At 34.1% G+C, this 16,638-nt stretch overlaps 2 protein-coding genes across 6 annotated transcripts in view; one reads left to right on the forward strand and one right to left on the reverse strand.

Moving 5' to 3' along the window:
* Positions 1–16,638, reverse strand: part of LOC126855343 (zwei Ig domain protein zig-8-like) — a 281,643-nt gene that overhangs the window by 122,166 nt on the left and 142,839 nt on the right. Inside the window, exon 3 of one of the 5 annotated variants that reach the window (XM_050602909.1) lies at positions 9,985–11,521. The exons of the other annotated variants lie outside the window; for them this stretch is intronic. Within the exon in view, the coding sequence (XP_050458866.1) occupies positions 11,331–11,521 (191 nt within the window). The 3' untranslated portion in view covers positions 9,985–11,330. Of the gene's footprint in view, positions 1–9,984; positions 11,522–16,638 lie in introns of those variants that run through there. 5 annotated transcript variants of the gene reach the window in all.
* On the forward strand, positions 1,094–3,689 carry LOC126855345 (uncharacterized). Its single transcript, XM_050602911.1, has one exon. The coding sequence runs from the start codon at positions 1,246–1,248 to the stop codon at positions 2,467–2,469; it is 1,224 nt and encodes a 407-aa protein (XP_050458868.1). The 5' UTR covers positions 1,094–1,245; the 3' UTR covers positions 2,470–3,689.

Consider the following 16,638-nt stretch of genomic DNA (forward strand, 5'->3'; position numbering starts at 1 on the left):
GGAGATGAACTCGTTTAATCCCTCGGAATAGGGAACGCATAAAAAAAATAATGCTTTCATTTTCAAGTACTATATGACATTTCTAGATTCATTAAAAATAGAGAAAAATAATTTTACATATATAATCTGATTTATTCAAATAAGAGAAGTAATGTTTTTTGCAATTAAATATAATAATTTGACCGTGTATTATTGCTTAAATATATTTTTTATAATCTGTAATAAAATTTATTCTAGTAGCTATAAACACGTATAATAATATCACGATAACGTTCTAGATAAGATTAAATAAGATTACTTATCTAGAATATTATTATCACTAAATATGACACGTTAAATCAAATAATAACGTTAAATACTAATACTTAATAAAGAATGATTTAACAAATTCTTTACGAAGCTAACTGCAAAGTTTAGTTCAGAATATTTGATCATTGAGTTTTATATGTATTTGTATATGCGTGTGTGTGTCAACTGTAAACTTTTCAGTATTATTTTATAATACATTGTTAATTATTTATATATTATAATTATTTAGAATAACGCAAAAATAATAATTAAATTATTTATATAATTAAATAATTATAAATTATAAACTCTCTTATGACAGTTTAATTATAATATAATCACATTAATTATTTCATTTCTCGCAAATTGTATGTCGATGGATAAAATATTCAACACATAATTTAATTACTAGTTTCGTATAGAAATTACTCGTGAATATTTGTCGCAAAAGAAAAAGTTATTCTGAACTTTCGAAAAGCCATGTATTTTCTGCCTAAAATAAAAGTATAATATTGTATTTCTAATCGATCAAAAATGTGAAAGAACGCTTTCGGTAATCAAGGATTTTATTAACTGCGTTATAATTACTGATGATTTTTCACGGTGTAATTTTCCTCTCCTGCACAATATTTTGATGATCGATTAATTGCGGTTATTGCTATGCCCTAGATACACGGTTGCCAACAAGCAATATTTCAGCGCATAATTGTACATCGTGTTGACAGATGACCTAGCTGGTAATGCAACATCACGATTCATTAAATCTCTCCCACTTTTCCGTTACATTCATGCATCTTCGTTACACGAGATGGCATTAGCTAGAGTTCTGCCTGGGAGACGTCATTATAAAAATCCGACCCACAGTATGATCAAAGTCATAATTTGGATAGCAAGCTCGTTCTAGTCAGTGCTGCATCCATAGTCGGACACGACGATTGCAGAGAGTGTAGAGATAAAATGTCTTGTGTCGAAGATTTTCAAAGATGGCTCAAAGAAGTGATGCGGAAAGTTATCGAGAATCTCGGATCGAACGTCGAGGAAGCTCAATACGAGTTATCCGAAAGCACCGATGTTTTTATGTCCTCATTGTATCACGTATGCGTGAAATTTAAAAATAAGACGAAAGAAGGACAGAGCGAGGAAGTATTCATAGTACTAAAGAGACCTACGCAGATAGAAATACACAGACAGATGGTTCTCATCGATCCTCAGTTCCACAACGAGATTTTATTCTATCGGACTTACGCCAGGCCAGACGAGAACTTTCCGAGATGCTTCTACACCGACGAACGGCCGCCCAACGATTCGGTGATCGCCTTGGAAAATGTCAACAAACGAGGATATTCTCCTTGTCCGTATGTGTTTAACGCTCCTCTGGAGTACATCTTAGCGGCGATGCGTGAGATAGCACGATTCCACGGCAAGGGTTACGTCATGAAAGAGCAACAGCGCGAAAAATTTTTCGATATCGTGACGCATCTTCAAGAAAGTAGAATCAATACGCCATTGGATGATAAATCAAGATTTACTATCAACTCTTGCGCGACCCGGGCAGTGGAATATCTTCGTAATGAAGGACACGACGCAGTCTTTTGTGATAAAATGGAATCTTTCCTCTCTAATGCGTTCGATGCAATAATGAAGAAAATAATGGAGCCAATGGAACCTTTGTCTACGCTATGTCATGGTGATTTTACATTGAGCAATAATCTTTTTAAGATGGAAGACGATGGACAGCTACGAGCAATGTTGATCGACTTCGCGCTTTTGAGATACTCGACTCCCGTCGTCGATCTCTCCACGTTTCTCTGTCTCGGTTGTTCGAATGAAATCAGAAAGGATAACTTTTTCGAGATCATGCGAACCTATCACGACACGCTGAAGAAGTATTTGTTGGACGCTGGCATACAGGACATCGAGAAATATTCGTATGATGCTTTGCAGGATGATTACAAGAAGGGTGTCCTCTTCGGTTTCCTTATCGCATCCTTCTTTTTAGCGAATTTAATGGGATATATTAATGTAAAAATTTTTGAAGAACATAAAGAAATGGAAAATATGGATGTAATAGCCGAGCATGTAAAAGACTGCAAGGAAGCTGGCGGAGAAAAAGTATCCAAAATATTAGCTGATATGTTATTGGAATTTAAAGATTTTGGTTTTTTGGAACATATCTTATAAATGTGTGTTTTTTTACATAATAATATATATTTGTATATCTGTATCATCAATTAGTGGCTGTGATGTAAAAATATGAAAATTTTTTAAATAATTAATTGTGCGTCACAGGAGTATAAATAAATATAAAAGAACTATAGGTTACAAGCACACATAGATAAAGACTATAGTAATATTATTTCATAAAATCATATGATGTAATTTAAATAATTATTAATTTAAATGAATAATTCAGATAATTTTTGAATCACAATTATGAAAAAAAAATATTTGAATTTCATTATCAATTTATTTTATTAGATCAGAAAATTTTAAACAATTACTTGTACACACTCAAGCGTAACTTTTATCAGATAAATTGTAAAGGGAGTCGATTAAAAAATTATTGCGTACAGATCGTGAATTTTGCTGAACGAACATATGCGTAAATATTGCGGAAATGAAACAGCGTGGATATAAGAATCGGATTAAAACTGAAGTCCGTCTGTATACACATATACATGCGACACTAAAAAAAGATGCGGTATTGCCCGGAATATCCTCGTACACATTGGGGATGAAATTATTCTTTCGCCTGCACAAGTCCGGATCTGCCTTTCAAATAAAGAAGCGTCCCGCGTAACCACTAGAGAATAACTTTGTCATTTTTATATATTTTTCCAAGCTAGCAGCAGCATTTATCACAAAATTCACTTATGCCGCACACTATCCTAGGTTCGCGTACAATCGAATTTTTCCAATAATAAAGTATTTCCTTGATATAAAAAAGTATTAAGCGAGACAGAGAAACAACATATCACAAGTTACAGTCTCATAAAGTAAATTTATTCGTAATAACTCGTATAATACTACTTCTCTATATATGTATAGATAGTCCCTTTCTTTCTCCATTTCTATTCAGATTTAAAAAAATATTTTTAAAACTAAAAAATATAGACATATATATACATGTGGTAGAGAAATTCATTTGTGAAGAGAAAATTTGTTTTATATACGTTATCAGATTTATCATGATATTTCTGTGATAACACTCTAGAGAGTTGCATAATATTTTTATTATGAGAAAAAAATTCTACAAGTGTGATTGCGCAGATGCAAGATTTGATGAATCATTTATACTTTGCGCTATTAGGCAGCTATTTTACTTAATAAAATTTCAGTATTCTACAAATATTTTGAAGAAATTAATGTATACTAATAAAACGTAAATAATAAATACGTAATTTTATAACGTAAGATTATTCCTAAAAATCTGTCCCATATCAATACATTAGTCTATCCTTCATTCATTAAAATTCGTGCTTCTAAAGAAACGAAACTTAAACTATTGCCTAAGTAAATATTTTAAATGTAAGATAATTAATATACGTATATAAGATTAATATACGTATATGATAAAAAGTTTTATCTTGATTTTATCTTGATTTATCTTGATAAATTTGTAATCTTTCATGTCTTTTTTAGTACAGATAAACAATAAACACTGCTTATTAATCTATTATCGCAGCCACATAATGTGACAGAAATTTTTCCTTGCATTCGTTCCACAAGTATATTTATAAAACAAGGTTATTGGTTAAACCGATCATAATGATTCAAGCAGTTGATGTAATCTGTAGCAATTGCTCGTACAAAGAACACGATGACACGCCATTTAAGAAAGCTCTTATATAACACATAGCGTACTTTATACATATATTTACGTTATGTAATTTTTTAGAATAACGATTTTTCTGCAGTGTAACATACTATATTTGTGCAACATATGAATAATGTTACTTAAAATATGTGTTATATGTATAATGTTTATTTAAAAAAAAGAATCTAATTATTATCTGAATCTAATCATTAATAGAAAATTATAAACGGCTTTACATATATTGATATTAATATTTAAAAAATGTATTTTTGAATCAAGCATTTTGTTTTATATACATATATATATATATATATATATATATATATATATATATATATGCAAAATAAATACAAGATAAATAGTAAATAATAAATAAAAAGATTATAAACATTTTCATATTTTAGAAACATTATTTTTAGTTTATTTTGAGAAATTTTTTTCTCACGGAGTTGTACTCCGCAATTGATGCAGGCATTAATCGCAGTAAATAAATTGAGTACAATCAATCGATACAAGTCAAGAATACATCAATCTTGTAAAATGCAACAATTAATGCCAGAATTCAATCAGGTTATAAATAGATATCCGTGTAACTGATTATCTCTCGGCATTTTAACAGCTGCAAATGTTTTTGCCGATCGCTTGAAACTTGAAACGAACAATGCTGTTACAACAATTTGAGAATCCGGCAATCGCCAATGTAAGTTCTCTCTCACATAGTTGTCGAAGCGTCGCTTGGAATAAGTTTGATCGTTAAGACCAAAGAATGCAACACTGTATACATCGCCTAGCGCGAAACTTTTCGAGGGCTGGCCGGAGCGAGTTTAACAATCGTCGATATTGAACTCACTTGCGATATTGGAGAACGCAGGATGGATATATGTATACCATGATGAAAGATAAAGAAAGAGGGAGAGAAAGGAGAAAACGTAAAAGAGAAGATGAGCAAGGGAGAAAAACATAAGAACAGAAAAGGGGTTAGAGAGAATCGAGGTAAGGGGTGACAAGCGCAAGCCGGAACGAGGTACGAAAGATGCTGGAACAGTTTAATCGAACTGCAGTTACGAGTTGTACCTCGCCGAGTTTCTCGATAGTCTTCCATCGGTGTAGCTCGAAAGCGTTGCCACACTATAACGATTTCGAAGAAAGTGATTTCCGTAAACAGTCGTTTGTCACTTCCTCTTGTTATCGCCTCTTTTTGAGATAAATTAGAAACTACTATTCCGTTTTCGTCGACTGGCTAATATCGATCATAAATAATTGGCGGAGCAATAGCGACATATTATTATAATCGTATTCAAGAAAATCCTATTAGAAAAATTTTTATCCGAATCTCCTTTTCCTTCGCAATCGGAATCCTAATTAAATCAAAATATTTGTATAAACTGAGATTATTAATCTGCATCGATACAAAACAATTTAGAAAAAAAAAATAAATTTAATATTTTGAGAACGCTGATGCATTTTGTGATAACCGAAAATGTAAATAAGAAAATTTAATAAATACTATGCTTATATATCTCGCGAAACATACGTGAGAATTTAATTTGATTCGCTATTAAGTTGTAAATTTCAGACATTTATTTGTGATGTTTTGTTTGTTAGTCTTATTAAGTACGTAATGTTCCAAGAAGCACCATCGCTATTCAAATATCACTTGAATAATTAGACAAATAAGATAAATAGATGTAGGCATTTATTAAGGACTTTGATAAATTATTTGACGTACGAATATTCTCGGCAAATACATCTTCACGAAAACGACGGAAATTACTCGATTTGTTCCGATAATCAAGCGAGTAGTCGAGCAGGATGAATAAATCCACGCTACCGCCAGCGTCCCGAAAGGAGTTTATCCCACGGGAATATCGTGCTGGTTTACCGTTGCTTCGCGCACATTTGTCTCGCGAAAGAGGTACCTCTCTCTACCTACGGTAATCTAATCGTCCATCGAACTATTTCAATCATTCGAAACATTGCGCTATGATTTCTACGAAATCTATTTCCTCGCGCTTCTTTCACTTACAATCGATTTTTATCAACGTCAAATTCTTGGAGAGCACGCGATTGACGTTCCCGAAAAGTGTGAATCTCGCGAAGAGACATTTGTGTAGTGAAGCAAGTCTTTATAAATAATCTTGAAATGTCATAAATATGATGCTCTGTATCGATGACATCGGTATTTGTCCGCGAATATTGCCGTTCTCACTTTCAGCTGTGTCTATCCAATATTTCGATATCGAAGGAGCAACATACAACGATACAAGGTATACACGCGAAAGAGAAGAAGGGAAAGAAGAAAAGAGATGCTAAGGAGGCAGGAGAAGGCGGGCAAGTGCAGATAGGATCTGAACGGAGGATCGAACGGCGTCCGGGAGGATATGGGAACCGTGCGGGCGAGAAGTATGCAAATGCGAGAGTACATTTATCTCGGCACCACGCCCATGTATTTCCTGGGAGCTTCCGGACGCATTGTCGGCAGCGAATCGAATACCCCCGCGCCTTCCCCCGCCCGCCATCCTACCGGCGACACACACGCATACATACATAAATACTATACGCACATATACATATATTGATGGTTTATATGCGTGTGTGCCACCGGTCCGATACTCCGGAGATTTACGAGCAAACTAGCCCGGTCCCCAGGGCTAATAGACCGGCAAGTTATGGGCCAATTCAATTTAATTTCGAAAATAAACAACCACCATTGGCGACGTCGGTCAATTTATTCCGAGGTCTCGCGATGCGGCCGTACTCGGACACGGGGCTGTGGGCTTCTCCTATAGCCGGAAAACTTTCTCGGTCACCCACTTCATCATACAACGAACGCTAAGCTCGCTGAGAACTCTCATAAGCCGAATACGTAAAGTTCCACTCAGATTCGCGCCGCGATAATCAATAGACTTTTTGTTCAATTGAAGCATTGTTGAGCTAAAACAGCTGTTATAAGTGTCGTTCAGTGAATTTATATCGCGATATGTCAAACTGACATTTGTAAAGCAGTAAAGATATATAAAAAGTAAGTCTCAATTTTAAAAATGTAATATGCAAGATTATCTGCTTATAAATAAGAAAGAATATTTCTCGTTCAACAATAATAATTTTACTGCAATCCAGAATATTTTCTCAAGTTGTATTTTGTAAAAAAAAAAAACAATAATATCACAAATTCTGCCAAATTTAACTTTTAAATTTTGTACGCGCGAGTGTACGTATTTTGTAAAAAAAAACAACTAATACCACAAATTCTGCCAAATTTAATTTTTAAATTTTGTACGCGCGAGTGTATGCGTAATAAAATGTTTGTGTATATTATTGTATAAAAATAAAAATTACTGCGTATGTGTGTGTGCGCACGCAAAATATAGTGTAATTATAAAATGCAATTATAAAAATAATTGCGTGTGTATGTGTGTGTGTGTGCGTGTGTGTGTATACATGCGAGCAAAATGTAATATAATAGTGAATGCGATTGCGTCTGATACCTGATATATATATATATATATATATATATATATATATATATATATGTAATGGTTATGTATGTTATTATATAATAATAAAAATGACTGCGTATGCGAGTGTGTGTGCTTGTATGTGTGTGTGCGAAATGTAGTATAACAGCGAAAGAAATTATGTCCAATACTCGATATATGTATATACATAATTAAATGTCTATATATTATTGTATAATAATAAAAATAATTGCGTGCGTATGCAAAATATAATTAAAGCGATATAGTTAAAGCGATATAGCTAATATAATGAAAGCTATCAATCTATTTCTTCACGAATGAAAAATGTAAAACAAAAATGTTTAAAAGAATTATGTATAACGCTATATATGTAAAAAAAATAATTATGTAATCTGTAAAAATATATTTTGTAATTTCCAAAGATCTAATAAACTGTATTAATAATACAAAACGCATGTCTTTTGATTGAACACACCCATTCATTTCCACATCCCCTCGTGCCACATATATCTCTTTATTAATTATATATTTTATTAATTATATATTTGATATCTTTTTGTTAATTTTTTGGTTTCAAAATTTTTGAAATTGTGTTTCTTCGAATAAAATATTAAGAGAATATAATTAGTAAAGAGGTGGCACAAAGTAAAATTTTAAAAAGCGTGAAAATTTGAAGCTTCGAAATGCGCAAAAGTATCAGGAGAACATGATCGGCAAAGAGGTAGCATATCAGGAGAACATAACCAGCAAAGAGGTGGCACAAATTAAAATTTTAAAAAGCGCGAAAATTTGAAGCTTCGAAATGCGCAAAAGTATCAGGAGAACATGATCGGCAAAGAGGTAGCATATCAGGAGAACATAACCAGCAAAGAGGTGGCACAAATTAAAATTTTAAAAAGCGCGAAAATTTGAAGCTTCGAAATGCGCAAAAGTATCAGGAGAACATGATCGGCAAAGAGGTAGCATATCAGGAGAACATAACCAGCAAAGAGGTGGCACAAATTAAAATTTTAAAAAGCGCGAAAATTTAAAGCTTCGAAATGCGCAAAGGTATCAGGAGAACATGATCAGCAAAGAGGTGGCACAAGTTGAAATTTTAAAAAGTGCGAAAATTTGAAGCTTCGAAATGCGCAAAGGTATCAGGAGAACATGATCAGCAAAGAGGTGGCACAAGTTGAAATTTTAAAAAGTGCGAAAATTTGAAGCTTCGAAATGCGCAAAGGTATCAGGAGAACATGATCAGCAAAGAGGTAGCACAAGTTGAAATTTTAAAAAGCGCGAAAATTTGAAGCTTCGAAATGCGCAAAGGTATCAGGAGAACATGATCAGCAAAGAGGTGGCACAAGTTGAAATTTTAAAAAGCGCGAAAATTTGAAGCTTCGAAATGCGCAAAGGTATCAGGAGAACATGATCAGCAAAGAGGTGGCACAAGTTGAAATTTTAAAAAGTGCGAAAATTTGAAGCTTCGAAATGCGCAAAGGTATCAGGAGAACATGATCAGCAAAGAGGTAGCACAAGTTGAAATTTTAAAAAGCGCGAAAATTTGAAGCTTCGAAATGCGCAAAGGTATCAGGAGAACATGATCAGCAAAGAGGTGGCACAAGTTGAAATTTTAAAAAGTGCGAAAATTTGAAGCTTCGAAATGCGCAAAGGTATCAGGAGAACATGATCAGCAAAGAGGTAGCACAAGTTGAAATTTTAAAAAGTGCGAAAATTTGAAGCTTCGAAATGCGCAAAGGTATCAGGAGAACATGATCAGCAAAGAGGTAGCACAAGTTGAAATTTTAAAAAGCGCGAAAATTTGAAGCTTCGAAATGCGCAAAGGTATCAGGAGAACATGATCAGCAAAGAGGTAGCACAAGTTGAAATTTTAAAAAGCGCAAAAATTTGAAGCTTCGAAATCCGTAAAAGTATTAGGAGAACATGATCAGCAAACAGGTGGCACAGTTGAAGAAATTTGAAAAAGCGAATTTGAAGTTTCAAAATCCAGAGAAGTATCAGGAGAATATAATTAATAAAGAAGTTGCATAATTTAAAATTCCAGGAATTGCAACAAAATTAAGCTTTAAAAATATTCTCAGTAAAGAATAGCTCAAATTAAAATTTAAAGAACTGAAATTGTAAAAATTTCAGCAATTTTAATTCTGGAATTTTAAATTACACAAATTCAAATTTTAATCGGGAATATAATAGGTCAAGAGAGGTAATACAAATAAAAACTTCAAAAATTGAAATTTTAAAAACTTTAACTTTATTTTCTTTTCTCATTTAAAGAATAATGAAAGTTACATTCATATATATATATATATACACAAATTCGATAATATATAAATATAATTAGGAACTAATTAAATAATCCTTAAATACTAGAAATAATATAATTTTATAGGTATTCGTGGATAAAAATTAATTGATCGCTTTCGCTATTACGCTACATTTTGCGTAATACACACACACACACACAGTCATTTTTATACAATAATACAGCATTTTGTTACATATATATACATATCGGGTATCGGACGCATCGCATTTCGCTGTTACACATTTTGTTTACACACATTCATACGCGCGCACGCAGTAATTTTTATTATTATACAATAATACATACATACATTTTATTACATATAATACATATATCGGATACGCAGTCGCTTTCGCTGTTACATTATATTGTGCATGCGCGCAATCATTTTTATTATTATACAATAATGCACAGTAACATTTGATTGCGTATATGCATCGGATGTCGGACACAATCAAATATGATTTTTCCAAATCTAATCAGCTATTTTCCGATGTTGTTAATTTTTGCATCATCAATAAATTCTCTGATAAGATAGTCTAAAGATATCTCATTAAATAATTCTCATTGAAAAATAAGTACTTCATAATTGAGTGTTTCATGAAAAAAACTGAGTGATATATTTTTTGAAAATGTAGTGAAAATTTTTACTGTCTATAATATATATAAATGCGTGTACGCAACCAAAAATTATAAATAAATAAAATATATTTAATGATTTATGAGTAATTTGCCTTTTCTTACATTTTTATCAGTATATTCTTTTTTTACAACAAATTGTAAGATAGGTTTATTACAACGACAATTTAATGCAAGTCATTGCTACTTCGGTAACTGAATGATTTAGTCAGTCGGATGTTCCGCCGCGGCTGTCAAATTACGATGCAAATTGTTCGGGCTTTGAGCGGCATTTTCACGCGAGTTTGCACCGCCGTGCAACTTTCTCGCGAGTAAAATTGGAAAACTGCATCGTGAATTATACGTTAATTGCGCGTGACTCGCGATAAAGCACAGCTCGCGTGCTGACATGATTCGCAAAATTGCGCAACTTGACGTGATAGCACATGGTAATATCGAGGAACGTTATCCGACATTGTCGGAAAAACTACGTGCTCTATCGAAGAACAGTAGCGCGGAGAACAAGCTCGCGTTAATATCGTCCGCATATTATCACGGAGGAGGAAAGATAAAGGGCGCACTTTTTTAGTTTGTTCAATTAATAGCAATTTTCTCATTATATCGGCGCAAAGTGTTGGCGTTCGATCGAGAGTCTCGGACGGATCACGCTTCACGTATACATCCACAAGCTGGAATTTCTTTCTTTTGTCACTTTGGGCCGCAAACAGCGACGCCGTGCCGCCGGTCCATTATTGGATGCCGATATTCATCGTGCCTGACCTGTCGATAAATTCACAGAGCGCGTCCACTATCTTCTCAGGGCTCACAGCACCATTCTACGCCGTAATCGCGCAGTTACAGCGGCCGTGTTGATCGTCACACGTGTAATTGGGTCTCTAAGACTATATATCGGGATACATAGTTCCGTTCGATTTCGCATCCATTGACATCGTAAATACGCCGCATCGTATCCGCGCAAATGCGGCTTGACGATGCCGTAACGCGTGATTGTTGCTGAAAATATACAACGTGATGACAGATCATCCATCTATACTTTGTTGCATTAATCAATTTTTCACGATATTATATAAAATTCTCTCCAACGTATATGTATAAGAAATAAATAATTGGCCATAATATTATATAAAAAATAAATAAGTGACGATATAAAAGTATAAAAATAAAATAATTGAAAGATCAATTTTCTTTAACTATATTTGACCGTTTGAATATAAATAAAAAAAAAATGTGTAGATATCATATCGCGAGGGATGACGAAATCGCCAGGGGCAAAGCGAAAAATCCACATTCTCGCGATCAAATCGGACTGCATGTTCCTCGCATTTTATGCAAATGACAAAGAGCAAGCAGAATGAAATTTCTTCTACGAAATCGAAGAATGACGGACGAATCGGATGAAGTATCCATGCGATGAAAATTCGTGCGTCGTTAAAGAGAAGATAAAATGCAATCGAGAGCAACTTTTCTGTGAACCATTAGTTCAGTAACTTAATCTCAGATGCAAATAAAAGCGTCGTCGGTTATCGATCGCGGCTCGTCAGGACTAGTTATGTGATAAATTCATGCTCCTCTGTATGTGTGTATACCGTGGAAGAAATCATCTTAACGTTTGTGTCGAAAGATTTATTACACGAAAGCATGATATTCAAAATGAACAGCGTTCTAATGAGAAATTTTCTGCGATGCTATAGTCGACTTTTCAAAAAGCTTATACAATTCATTTCTGCCAAATCGCTTCCTAAATTGAGGTCTATTAATTATAATGCAAAATTAATTTAAATGATTTGCTAAATCAAAGATTTGCATTGCTCATTTGGCGGTCGCGTGAATGAAGACGTTCGACGAAAAATGTGATTGGAAGAAAAAGAAGCCTGTATGTAGTCAGATTATCTTATATCCGATTACAACCCTTTGGATGTAAGCAGAGACGCTAACAAGACACAAATTACGGCTTCGTATTCATTATCTACAATTATTGCACCACTTTTCAGACAAAGATAGGAGAGATTAGACATTTGCAATGAATATCTTCCAGCAATAAAAATATAGAAGAGTAAAAATATAAAATTTCTAAACTAACGTATCAGATAAAGATAATTTTGCATTATATTCATTTGCCATAAAATATGCTAGAAATTTATACGATTGTGTAATATTATATTATATAACATTCGCCCATATAAATTTTATAATTCGATATTTGCTTTGCGTTATACAATTATCAATTATTATATAAAAATCAACAATTTTTATTTGCTCTCTCAATAGACATTGTGTATTTATTTTTAATTGAATTATTAAATGCAATCCCAGCTTCTATTCGTCGAAATAAAATAAAATAAAAAAATTGCGTGATACGAATGCAATTAGATATTTTTTCCAATCGATTTTTTATTAATATTATCCTGTATTATCTTATTACTTGAATGTCGCGTATAATACACGATATTATCCAATGATTCGGCTGACAATTTTCAACTTCACGGGAAAACGCGTTGTAATCTAAATGATGAATGAGAGTAGAAGCGCGCCGCGAAATCTATACAAAATTATTTTCTCGATATTTAATTGCGTGTTCGACGAGAGAAATTTGTCTCGCCGGGTAAAACCTTACCTGAAATAAAATCTTAATTTATGGCTTATATACGCTCCGAGATAATTGACATTAAATATTGAAGAATCGTGGCAAAAATTGTGGCGGCCGAATTAAATTCTCGTTGAAAACAGACTACTCTCCGGCATAATCTGAAAAGTTCATTACGTGAATCACGTGCGTGAAATTTCCCGAAAACCGTCATATCGCATCGTAGCGGAAAATTTGATTTCACTAATGGGATCTTTCATCTCCCCCCGGCGCGCATTACATCCCGCAGAAAATACTTGGCGGTAAAACCGCGGAGTTTCGAACAATCTCGACATTAATTCTACCTCTGGCTACCGTGCACAACTCTCTCTCTCTCTCTCTCTCTCTGTCTCTCTTTCTCCCTCTCTTTCTCTCTATCACCGTTCGTAGAAATATTTTCTATAAAATGTGCTCCGCGCACACAATGGCGACCATACTGTGGAAGTGAAAATACTTTGTCTTGTTTTCAAAGGGACTTAATATTTATCACAGCAAATGCTTAAAAGACTGTTGCCGACAGGTCGCATAATTTAAGCGTGTTCTATACACTCAGACGCTATTTTACATGCTGTCTCGTTCAAATATGTCGTGCGTAAGTCTCATATCGAAGGCGGTGCTCCAAGCGAAATCGATATTTTTTGCGAATGCTGGAAATGCATATTCGGGCGACTATCGACCGTTTGAGAGATTGCGACCAGGTCTTTATTCCTTTCTCTATACAAAAGAAAAAAATATCACGCAGAAGTAATTAATATTATTTGATTGCATTTTGCATTTATTATTTATACAAGAAACAGAAGAAAGAGAGAGAATATGAAATAAAAAATTATAAATAAAAATTACTCAAAATGTAATTATTATTTATTCGTAAAATATAAGAATTTCCTTCTCTGTGCATTTTTCGCTCATATTATTGTTTTCGCTCTTCATATTTTTATTTCCTAATATAATACAAATTCTCTTAAATAATAATAAAATAAAAAAGCTCATTTTTTAATTGCTATTCAAAATATTACTTTTGTTATATAGCCTTCTGCAACCATTCATTCCCGTTACCAATTTTGTAGTGAATATTACTGCACATATTATGAATGATTTTACCATTATTCGCGATATTTTTCTGCAATTTTTATATTATAATATAAACGTAAACCCTTTTTTTTTCCCGTTGCCGCAAGAATACCGAATCGTGGAAAAATAACATTCCGCGCGATGCACGCTACAGAATATGGTGTAATCACGCTTATTGTTAAAACAGATCGATTTATTTTTCTATGTGTATCGCGTGTATTTTTCTATCGAGCAAAAAACGAGTCTTATTAATAAAACAAATGTCTCTCATGTCGCTTATATATATATATCTATCGGATGAAGAACCAACTCCTATACGTCGCAAAAATTAAATTATATAGTATATTTTTATCGTGATTCCTATATCCTGATTAAGAACGCCGCCTTTGTAAAATCAATATCAGCGAGAACTGATAATCGTAAAACGTGAAATCTGTAGAGATTAATTAATTTCGTTAAAGATATCGTGATTTAAATATCGAGAGTTAAAAAATGGAAGTACTTCTACTACATTACTCCTGATGCTTTCTCGTTTGCCGTATTCGATATCTGATTTGCCTAAAGCTCTTAAAAACGAAGAATCGTGGCTTTTGTTTTTGTCAGCGTGTTTTCGCGACTATGTCGGAACTCGCGTGCCTCGTGTGGTACGCTTAAACGGCTTTTTAACATTCGTCGCGTGTACACTTCTGCGCTTGTGTAAGGGACGAGGGCGGCGGTAAAATCGCGCAAAAAAATATTAGTCTGAGCTGGGGTCGAATAGGATGGAGAGACCAAGTCGCTTATAGTACCGCACGATAATATATGAATCATGCATATGTGTGTGTTAATCGCAGTTTTTTTTGTATCTATAGATCATTTTTGAATCATAAATGAATGAAAATGTATAAAACTGTCCAATACAAAAAAGTTTAAAAATTTACGAAATATTATTCTCTTCCTCCTCAGATATTCTACATTTGCTTTACTAAAAATATAACTTGAAAGTTAAGTTCAAAATAGGTGTTTCGTGGATAATGTAAAAAAAAAAAACAAAGCGATCGTCCGGCGACATATCTCGAATTTATAGCAGTAAGCTAATCGCACGCTTTATAGCTCCGAACTGTAGAATGTCAATGTAATTCTGTCACGTAAATACGTAGCGATAAAATATGTATAACTATGCGAAAGGACTGTGTAGGAGAGAAGATGAAATAAGTGACATAAACGATAAAACAATTTTAGCATAATAAATACGAAAAAAGATTGATCCTTAATTTAACTGTCTAAATCTGTATAAAATTATGTTAAATATAACGTATCGTGTAAAGAGAGGAAGAAGGGCTTTATATCACCAGAGCAACTCAGTTTGATGCATAAAGCTTGCAATACAAATCTTACAATACGTTATTAATGCATTTGCACGATCATCTTAATGCAACAGAATTTCCAACCGCAGCTCGTCTATATGCTAAAGAAACCATGAGGAGAAAGAGGCAGAGAGTGATGTATTAAATTTATAAAAATCCCATCAATAATGCTTTAGAGGAAAACTCGTTATCATATTTATTATCGACACGAGTTTTCGCTGCCGTGCAAAAATTACGTTCACGCATAAGCTTAGGAAAGGGAAGGAATGGAAGAAGCTTGAACAGGGAGAGGTTCAAGAGCAGGAATATTAATGCACTTACACATTGTTTGAATACGAGCACAAAGAGGACATCGGCGCGATAAGCGACCGGGTCGATACCGTCGGGAACGAATCATTCGTATGATAAAATATTAAATTGAAGCCGCGGCAATATTTCGCAACTCGATATCCACCTTCCCGCAGCCATTATCGCGAATATTTTCGAATCAATTAAGCGCTCTCCATGAAAATCACGAAAATCGCACGCGTACAAAAATAGATTCTTGTTCGTGAAAAATAACATCAGGCTGTTGAAGGGTGCGGGACGGGGGAACGGGGAAAAAACATCGCGTGATAATATTCCACTCGTGATTATGCGACATTTTCCTTCGTATATGAGATCGTTTTTGCATTTTCAACCAGCGGCGCCGGTATAATTCCGCGCATTCGTATGTTTATATATCGAAGTGGGGAAAAAAAAAAAAAAAAAAGAGAAACGCAAACGAGCATGAAAAGCATATAATTTCGGTTTAACACGGACGCCACTTGAAAGGGCACTTTTGGCCTCACTCCGTTATTGGCGATAAACCTCAACCTGTTCTTTGCGTGTGTACAGGACGCGCGCATGCGGCCTCACCTCACCCTCACCTCGACTGTGCAATTCATGCCACATCGAACGGAGGTGCATTTAACCTGGTGTGCGCGAGCTCACGAGCCATTGAGATAAAACGCGCAGTAAATAAACAGGGCCGCCCGTGCCTATTATTTACGAGACAAGAAATATCGAAACGGCGGGGCGCGACGGCGGCG

Source organism: Cataglyphis hispanica, chromosome 16, assembly GCF_021464435.1.
Source record: "Cataglyphis hispanica isolate Lineage 1 chromosome 16, ULB_Chis1_1.0, whole genome shotgun sequence".
Lineage (NCBI taxonomy): Eukaryota > Metazoa > Arthropoda > Insecta > Hymenoptera > Formicidae > Cataglyphis > Cataglyphis hispanica.